Here is a 9,035-nt window from a genome sequence, read left to right as displayed (position 1 = left end):
CAGTGACATGGTCGATACTCTAATACCAATTGTTAAAAATCTAATTATTGATCCAAAAGTCATAAGATTGTTGGATACTAATTTAATTAAACGTTTAACCTCCACAATCATAACATGTAGTAGTTTGGCTCCAATTTCATGTGTTGTCCACTTTGTAATGTCCCATGATTCATAAATCCACTAACCTTTGAGTGCATGGATTCTAAACTCAAAAATGGAGGATCAAGAGCATTAGAATGAGGTCACATTGGTGGGAAATTCAATTAAAGTCTTGTCAAAAGAAACCAAAAAAAGAAAAACCCACGACTTCTTGTTTCAACACTAGACATTCAAAGATTTATGTGTCCGTTATCATTTAAATGTCCTAACATTTTTTTGGTAGTCAAGATGAAATCAAGAGGTTGATTTATGTGAAATTACTGTTTATTCCAAAAAGTTAAGGCCACAAGAAGAGTTATATTTTATTATTCTATGGATCAAATTTCTTCTCAATAAATGAGTCCAAATTAGATTTTATTATTTAATTTATATCTTAATAATTTATAATGAATGGACAATTGAGGCATATTTATCTTTGTAAAATTCCATAAATCATGCACAGAAATAAAGTAAGATGATGCACGTACGACTATGACCCAATATATAGACAAGGTTTCATTAACAATGTTGCCTACCAAAATTAAATGATTATTGATCAAATACAATGGCAAAATCTCGTACTTTCAAGCTTTTTGGGTAAAATTTATAATTCAGTCACTCTTTTTTAAAAATACATATGTTTTTAAAATATTTAACAAATTTGGCAGTAAAATGGACATTTATGTGTGATATATATATGAGGCTAAAAATCACATTCTCGCGTTTTTTTCGTGAAAAGGAAAAAACATTCAAATTGACATCATTTGGACGATGAAGCTGGACGCAAATAAAATTTGATGGAAGAGTGAACAATATGCATGCGATGGAAAAAGGCTGCCCAGTTTTTATCTCATCTCATTTTTATAATTTTTTAAAATTTTTATATAAAATATAATAAATAATTCAATTTTTTTAAATTTTAAAATAATAATATTAAAAAATAATATTCTAATAATATTTTATTCAAATCAATTAAAACATCTTAACTCATCTCAAGATCCGAACGGCTGAGAGTGCATCGTTAAGCCAGATGGGGAGTCTCTTATCATAGTCGAGCTCTCGTCCACTTTTCCTACAGGCAAAGTTACTTGAAGAGATCGCTTGCATTATAGAATGTGTATTTATGCGGATGTCTGGTTAAACAGTCTGTATTTTCTCCTTGTTTCTTTCTTTATTTTCTTGCTATTGGCTTTCTATAACACGCTACTTTCTTTTATAATCTTCTCTGGGACCGTGTGCGAGAAGAGAGAGAGAGAGAGAGTTGCACATTTCTGGGTTGAAGGCATGGCTTCCAAGCTGTTACTCGTCGTGGTGTTCGTTTTGGATCTGATAGCTTTTGCTCTTGCTGTTGCTGCTGAGCAGAGAAGGACCAAAGTAAGTTCGTCTTTCTTTAGAATTTGTTGTAAAACACCACAAAGATTTACTTTAGCATATTTCTCTTCTATGATATGGTATGTGGGTTTTGGTTATAGACTTGAAAGGGCCAGTCTTGGTGTGAGTTTGCCAGTTTCTTTAATTACTTTAGGATCTGCTACAAATCTTGCCATAAATTAGGGATACCCAGTTTCTGAAAATGGATAAAACACTAAAATGAAATGCCCCAGTTGCTGAAATAGGTCTATTATGTATTGCTTGTAAGGTTATTGCATAGTACATGTGTAGCGTTCGGTGATAATTTATTGCTTTGTGAAAGCCAAGTCAATCCTTTGTCTCAACTGTCTGTACTCTGTAAACCTTCTGCACCGGATCTGAGATGAACTTCCTTATGCCATTAGAAAGGCAATTAATATGTCTTTGGCTCATGGGATGGTGAGACAGATGGGGTGGGGTTGGCCTAGGTCTTAGCCTTAAGTCTTAACAAATATAAAGTAAATTAATAATTCAGAAACATGGAACTCACCATGGTAGACTGTCGACACCGCCTTACCATGGCTTTATTATGGTTTTGACTTTGATATCCGGGTACAGTTGAATTTAGGCATTGGCGCCGAGATCAAACTGGGGATAGGCTTGTGCATGAAATAATTGGTTGGATTGGGGCAGACTTTAATTCACTATAAAAAAAATTATGGTCTTTAATTCACTATTAATTTAGTCAAAGATAATACTACTAAAAAATGTCTGTGAAGAGCTGGAGCACCCAATCTCTTGTATATTTATACATCGCTTCATCTTTCTTTTCAATGTATTTCCCCAGCTGTATTTGATTGATATTAAATACACTTCCTTTCTCTCAACTGACTTTGTTAGTTCAACTTGAATTGCTGTTCCCAACAACCCTTGATTCAATGTACGTGAACAGTACCCGCTGCTTATTCTCTCTCTCTCTCTCTCTCTCTCTCTCTTTTTTTTTTTTGCACATTTACCTGGGTAGTTCTTATTTAGTAGAAAAATTTTATTTATAAGTCGATGTGGATAACACACTTAATAAAGTGCTTACATGACATAATTTGATTTAAAAGATAAAATTTAAAATTTAAATCTTACGAATCAAATCTTACCATTTAAGTGATGTGAATGGTGTGTTTTACACACCAGCTTGAAAATAGAATAACTCTATTTACTGTAGATGAGTCTAGGATAGATTGTCCCATCAATTTGTATTGTTGGCACTTAAAGCTCTTAAATACCAAGAGCAGAAAATGTTTATGTTCAATCCATTTCTCAATATTGTCAATTGTCGTATTATATTGTAATTGCTACTTGACATCAGCATGTACTGGGAGGTAACATATCCTAAAATTGGAAAGGTAAATAGAATTATAAAGCTGGCCACTCTTTCGTCTAGAATACCATAAGTGGCAATATTGATTGATATCCTAGAAGGCTGAAACATACTACTGCCTGATCTTTGGTGCTAAGGGGGAAATTTAGTTGAATTGTTCTGTTTTGGTATCACAAATCGGGTTGGGGATAAATTCCCAGCATGTTTGGAAGACATATTTGATTGGCTATCCGTTTAGTTGTTCCTGCAGACCTGTATATTTTTTTCCTCTGTTTTTTTCTTTTCTTGAGAGGGTTGTAACAGTTTTTTGATTCTGAATCAACAGCAGTTTGCAAACCGTAAAATTTTAACTTGGAGTACATTAAAATGGACTCTTTTCCTGTTCAGCATGGGCAATTAGATTCCAGGGTAGATTTTATATTCCTGTAGGAGATGGTCTCCTAACTCAGCGGTTGCTTTGTCCTGACAGGGCAAGCAAACTACAGATGAGACACGCAATTATTGTGTCTATGATTCTGACATTGCAACTGGCTTAGGGGTGGGTTCATTCCTGTTCCTAATGGCTAGTCAAGTCCTGATAGTGGTGGCCAGTCGTTGCTTGTGCTGTGGGAAAGCTTTGAGACCAAGTGCTCCAAGGGCATGGGCAATATGCTTATTCATCACCTGCTGGTATGTGCTTACCATCAATACTTCTATTCAAGGATTTGGTCCTTTTCACCAATATGACTTGTTTTAGATGTACAAAATCAACCCTGGCTTGATGAGCTTTGGAATTGCTTCCGAACTTTTTCCCCAAGAAATGTACCTTTCATTGCCCTCTGGTGTTGGATGAAGTGGTAAGGGCAGTGCAGGGTTAGGCTAACTTTTAGGTTCATATATTGCCAAACAAATAAATTAATATGTTTTCCCTTGTAATTATTTCAAATTTTACATTGACTTGCAGTAGTATTTACATTTCAGGGTGACATTTGTTATTGCCGAGGCGTGCTTGCTGGCTGGTTCTGTGAGGAATGCCTACCACACCAAATACACGACTAAATTGACAGACAACCCCCCTTCATGCGAGATGTTGAGAAGAGGGATCTTTGGGGCTGGGGCCGCTTTTGTGGTCTTAACAGGCGTATTCTCTGAGCTTTATTATGTTAGCTATTCCAAGGCCAACGACGATCATATGTCTTCCTATGCCAGGGACACTGGTGTGAGGATGGGGAACCTATAGGCTAAGTTGAGCACTATTTGGAGAGAGACTTGAGATATTCTAATGTGTAATAGTTCAGTTAATTGATTTTCACATCATGTGTATGAAAACGTAAGTGTTAGTTCATGTAATTGGGTATGCACATCTTATACATGGAGTTGCATTAGGATTCATCTCTGTAGACCTATTTTGTGTTTTATACATGTACTGCTAAACCTTTGTGCTTGCCTAGTATCTTTCTTTTGTACGTGAAACAAGGGATATGTTTAGTTAAGAGAATTTTTGAGAATTTTTTTTGGAGATGTACTGTTTATTGAGTTTTGTGAAAGTAGATGAAAATTTAAATAATTTTTTTGAAATATATTTTGTATTGGGATTGTGAAAGTAGGTTGCGAATGAAAAAAATTAAAAGTATAGAGCAGTATTATTGTTCCTCTAATGCCAATATCTAAAAATCAGGTGGCTCTTACAAAAAAATTTGATGGTTTTTCTCCTTTTTAAATGACAAGATATAAAATAAATAATAAAATATATTTCTTCCTACCAGTTTAACTTGTTGGGACAAATGGTGATTTTCATATGATATCAAAGTAGAAGTCCTGAATTCGAATCTTGATTCTACACTATTCCATTTAATTAAACATTCTACTTGTTGAGTCCTCTATTAATGGAGAGTCTAGTCTAGATAGAGGTGATAAACGGTCGGTCCGGACCGAGATTGAGACCGGTCGATCTCGGTCCACATTTTAGAGGATCGAAAAGTTTCAGTCCGGTCTACTATCTTAGGTTTTTCCAAACCAGACCGGATCGAATGAAAAATAAAAATAAAAAAATATTTTATATATATTATTTATATAATAATTGTACAACTAACAATATAAAATTTTAAATATATTATTAACACTTGTTAATATTCTATGAATTAACTAATATATAATATCAATTAGTTAATTATAAAGTAATTATATAAATTAATAATGTAATTTTCATTTAATTTATTATTATTGATTATAAAAAATATTTTTTTATTGAGTTTATTACATAATCCACATTAATAAGTCAATTACTTTTAATTTTGTATTTTAAATAATTTTTTTTTAATTAATTGATTAAAAAAGGAAAAAATAAAGGCCGAACCAATAGTTATTGGTTCCGAAAAATGATGGACCATGTCCATCGTGAGATCGGACCAGACCGGACTGATCGATTTGCACCCCTAGGTCTAGACGTGATGGGAAAATATAAAATAAATAATCAACTAAAGTTGTTGAGACAAGTGATGAGTTTTCTAGATAAGATCTCAGAATTAGCATCTTGGAAACAGCCGAAGCTTTACTACGAGTCCCTCTTGTTGACTCAGAAAGAAACTTGACTCCGATCCAGCTTGGCAAATGTCATGATTTGTAATTATGCGTTTTAATTAGAGGTCACTACCACCATGCAGACCTCCAAGCCTTGCTGAGGTTGTCCACACACACACTTGTCCTGTGAAATTATCAATAATTTCTGGTGGCTTAAAAACAAGAAGTGATTTTCCAGCAATAATCTATCTGCTGCTCGATCTATTGGTAGAAGATGGATTACTTCTTTGATTCTCCTCGAAAATTATGTGGTGCGTAGTTTCCAGAAAGATATTGAAGGTTTATAACTATAATTTTAGAATATGTTTTTTTCCACTATAAGCGTGATTTATTAATAAAATTGAAGTACCGTATTCTTCTTTGAAGAAAAATAATAACTTTAATGTGTTACTCTCAGCTTGAAGAACAAATAGTATGAATTGAATTGTTTCCAAGCTGACGTACACGTTGAGCCTCAGAGCAAATTGGCCGGCCCCTCTGGCTTGTTTAGTTACATCTCAAAGACATGGACTGACATCACGAAGATACCATCAATCTTCATATGAAGTAATACAAATACTTGGGCTAGCTTGTTTGTTTTCTATTCTCATTTTTCATCAATATTTTCTGCACCAAATGGAGCAAATGGATATCTCATCATGGACAGGAAAAAAATGTTCAAAGAGGCTCTTTAATTTAGAGTGCACCTTAGAGCCAAGTTTACTATTTTAGGAGGATATGCCTGTTTGCATGAATTTTGAAAATGCTAGAATGATCGTGTGTACCCTAATGTAAGCAACCCATTTTCATTCTTCTTGTCTCTAGCGCAGAGTCCTCCAATTTTCAACATAACATAACCAATTTTTAGTTGTTTTTTTCCATATATTTAGTGGGTTATGAATTTGTAATTTTTTTTTTTCACATTACACAGCAAAACACAATATACAAAAGAAGAAAAAAAAAATATATATATATATATATGTAGTCATAAAAATATTAGCTGGGCCCGAGTACTCTATAATTGGCTTGGTTTTCAACATGGGTGCCAATTAATTTGAAGCCTTATGACTCTGAACTTCACTCCACTTGATAATTTGTTGCAGAACTGAATTTGCACAGCTGAGTTCTTAATGCAGTTGGCTCAACCATTGATGATTGAGCCGAATGAAAAACAATATAAGCCAAGCTCCAGAGGAATACATGTTTTAATGGTGGCCCAACATGGCAGATGCTCAGTTAAACTGGAAGGGAAGGATATGGAAAATGCCCACCTTGGAAAGAGATTTTTGAGCTTAATAATAATAATAATAATAATAATAATATCGAAAGAGTTACTTTACAACCAAACTAGGGGGTGGGTTGGAGAGAGAGAGAGAATGATTCTCAACAAGTGGTCATGAACCACGAGCTGAAGAGCAAACAAATCCAAGTAATATCATTCAAATCAATCCGAATATACATATATATATATATATATATATATATCCACAAGAATCTTCCGTCACATTCTGTCAGATCAGGACTGCTGGAGACCCTTCTATCTGTGATCATCTGAAGCACTCCTCGAAATTCCATCAACATCTTTGGTTAAGAACGTACAAAACTAAGCTCCTTACGTACACGACACTAATCCATGATTCCATCAGAGGAAAGTAGTTGATAAGAGAGGGACGTATACTGATGGACACCTTAGCCTGAAGCTGAAACTGAAAAAAAAAAAAAGACCGCTTCAAACAGTATACATCTCTCTCTTACGCTTACAGACCATACAACAGAGATTATGACCTGTAAAAGAAGAACATAAAACCTGTGACACTGGAAAAGAACTTTCTTCTGACAAACATAAATAAACACCCATTGATGCAAACTTGTAGACACTGCTAACATGGTTAAAACTCTTTTATGGTTTGATTTCAAAATCATCCCAAGGTAAATTGAGATCAGTAGAGGCAAAGGTATTAATGTCATCCCAATTCCAGTAAGATGACATATCCAATATGCCACTGCTTGTTGTAGGTTTTTGCCATGGTTGAATGGCTGTGCTGCTTGTTTTGCCCATGATGTTGGTAATGGTTGGCTCCTCCATGGTTTTCAACTCTTCAGTGTAGTTATGAATTACATTTGAGGACTGGAAAGAGGTTGAAATTGAACATGGGTTTGTGTTAAAAGAGCTTGAACTTGAGAAGGGAAAGTGTTGGTTTTGGTCTAGAGGAGGACGCAGAGTTGAGTCCAAATATATGTTGTTGCCACTGAAATTATTGCTCTCCAAGTTGCTGCAGCTGATCAAATTATTTTGTGGCGAAAAAGATGGTGGACGAAGCAAAGACTGGTGGAAGATATCAGATATTATGAGTTTCTGACCATCAATATTTGAAAGCGGAAGATTAATCTGCATCTGCTGCTGAGCTTGAAATGCCATGTGCGTCTTGAGCCTATTATTGACATCGCTGTTCTTGGTGGTTGTGGTGGCTGCACTACCGCTGGAGTCGATACTGGCGGAGGCCGAATTTGTTGATTTTTTCAGCCTCTTATTATTCTTGCGGCCGCCTCCAACAGGAACGTTGCGTAGAGTTCCACCCTTGGTCCAATGCCTTTTACAAGTTCTGCAGAAATGCCGTGGCTGGGACTGGTTATAGTTGTTGTAGTAACAGAACTTGGTGTTTGTTGAATCGCACCTCGGACACTTTAATGGCTCAGATTGTTGCTGCTGCTGCTGCTGCTGTCGCCTTATCGGAGGAGGCTTTGGGAGCTCTAAAGTTTGAGCCTCCAACAAGGTCTGGCTCCAATGATCAAGCCCATCACCAGAAACCTGCTTAGAACTCAAACCCATGATTTCTCTCAACGTACACCCGGCCAAGAACTCTGAAAGAGCAAACCAAACAAAGAATGATATCTACGAACTGAGAATTGATTTCCAGCAAACAGAAACAAAAATAAGAGTTCTAGCCTTCGGATCGAGGAAATAGAAGAGAAATGAATCTGAAAAAGAGCAAGAGGATGAGATTGTTGCTTATCAACAACCAAACAATGAGTCGTTCTGAAAGAATTGGTGAGCGGAGAATATGGTTAGATGCCAGGAAATAGCTAGGAAAGTGGGGAGAAGCGAGCATGACTTTGAGTCAATCTTTTTATGCAAGTTTTCTATGGCTATAATCCTATATAATGCATGAATTTTATAATCTTCTGTAATGAAAAAGATGGATAAAAAAAAGATCAAAAATTACTTGAGCCTTGAATGGACCAAAAGAGTTTTGATTGACATATGTGGGGTGAGTAGCAGTAGTGGAGGTGGCAACCCTATGAAATTATGCAGTTTTGGTGACAAAGCTAATGGTACCAACAATCCAATCTTATAGCAGCAAGACTTAGGGACTGGGGGTGGAAATAAGGGAAGAGAGAGAGAGAGAGAGAGAGAGAGAGATATATATATATATATATATATATATATATATGCTTAGCCCCTAAGGTGTACTAAATGCGTGTTGGTTACACGTGGATGGATCTAGACCGTCGATAGTGGAGTTGCGTGCTTGGGTTGTCAAAAGAACGTAGATCTGCATGCTGTGATAAAAAATAGTTTTACGAAAGAAATGAGTACATTACATAAAGAGTTGGCACGAATGAATGAAAGTAC

The 9,035-nt window shown here is 35.6% G+C and overlaps 2 protein-coding genes across 4 annotated transcripts; one reads left to right on the top strand and one right to left on the bottom strand.

Moving 5' to 3' along the window:
* The first annotated feature begins 1,219 nt into the window (after positions 1–1,219).
* Positions 1,220–4,356, top strand: LOC108982980. The gene is made up of 3 exons (XM_018954476.2): positions 1,220–1,512; positions 3,333–3,532; positions 3,824–4,356. The coding sequence occupies exons 1-3, from the start codon at positions 1,252–1,254 to the stop codon at positions 4,080–4,082; spliced, it is 720 nt and encodes a 239-aa protein (XP_018810021.2). The 5' UTR covers positions 1,220–1,251; the 3' UTR covers positions 4,083–4,356.
* A 2,358-nt stretch (positions 4,357–6,714) lies between these two features.
* LOC108982969 (dof zinc finger protein DOF1.1-like) lies at positions 6,715–8,796 on the bottom strand. 3 transcript variants are annotated; one of them, XR_001994791.2, is made up of 3 exons: positions 8,349–8,796; positions 7,209–8,263; positions 6,715–7,107 (listed from the first exon to the last, which is right to left on the bottom strand). XR_001994791.2 is itself a non-coding variant. In XM_018954465.2 (2 exons), exons 1-2 carry the CDS (start codon positions 8,509–8,511, stop codon positions 7,302–7,304), a joined length of 1,125 nt encoding a protein of 374 aa, XP_018810010.1. In that variant the 5' UTR covers positions 8,512–8,796; the 3' UTR covers positions 6,716–7,301. The 3 variants fall into 3 exon arrangements, 2 of the variants coding, with proteins under 2 accessions (XP_018810010.1, XP_018810011.1); XM_018954465.2 differs by having other exon boundaries at positions 6,716–8,263; XM_018954466.2 differs by having other exon boundaries at positions 6,721–8,263; positions 8,626–8,794.
* Between the last annotated feature and the right edge of the window lie 239 nt (positions 8,797–9,035).

The sequence above is a fragment of the Juglans regia genome, chromosome 4 (assembly GCF_001411555.2).
Source record: "Juglans regia cultivar Chandler chromosome 4, Walnut 2.0, whole genome shotgun sequence".
NCBI classification, from domain to species: domain Eukaryota; kingdom Viridiplantae; phylum Streptophyta; class Magnoliopsida; order Fagales; family Juglandaceae; genus Juglans; species Juglans regia.
Note: the sequence above shows the minus strand (reverse complement) of the source record. Positions and strands in the feature narration are given on the sequence as shown.

Excerpts from the sequence above, each read along its gene's own strand:
- LOC108982969 (XM_018954465.2), bottom strand. The coding sequence starts at position 8,511 with ATGCTCGCTTCTCCCCACTTTCCTAGCTATTTCCTGGCATCTAACCAT. Across the intron at positions 8,264-8,348 it reads TCTATTTCCTCGATCCGAAG|AGTTCTTGGCCGGGTGTACG; the intron begins GCTAGAACTCTT and ends TTGCTCTTTCAG.
- LOC108982980 (XM_018954476.2), top strand. The coding sequence starts at position 1,252 with ATGTGTATTTATGCGGATGTCTGGTTAAACAGTCTGTATTTTCTCCTT. Across the intron at positions 1,513-3,332 it reads CTGAGCAGAGAAGGACCAAA|GGCAAGCAAACTACAGATGA; the intron begins GTAAGTTCGTCT and ends TTGTCCTGACAG. Across the intron at positions 3,533-3,823 it reads TGCTTATTCATCACCTGCTG|GGTGACATTTGTTATTGCCG; the intron begins GTATGTGCTTAC and ends TTTACATTTCAG.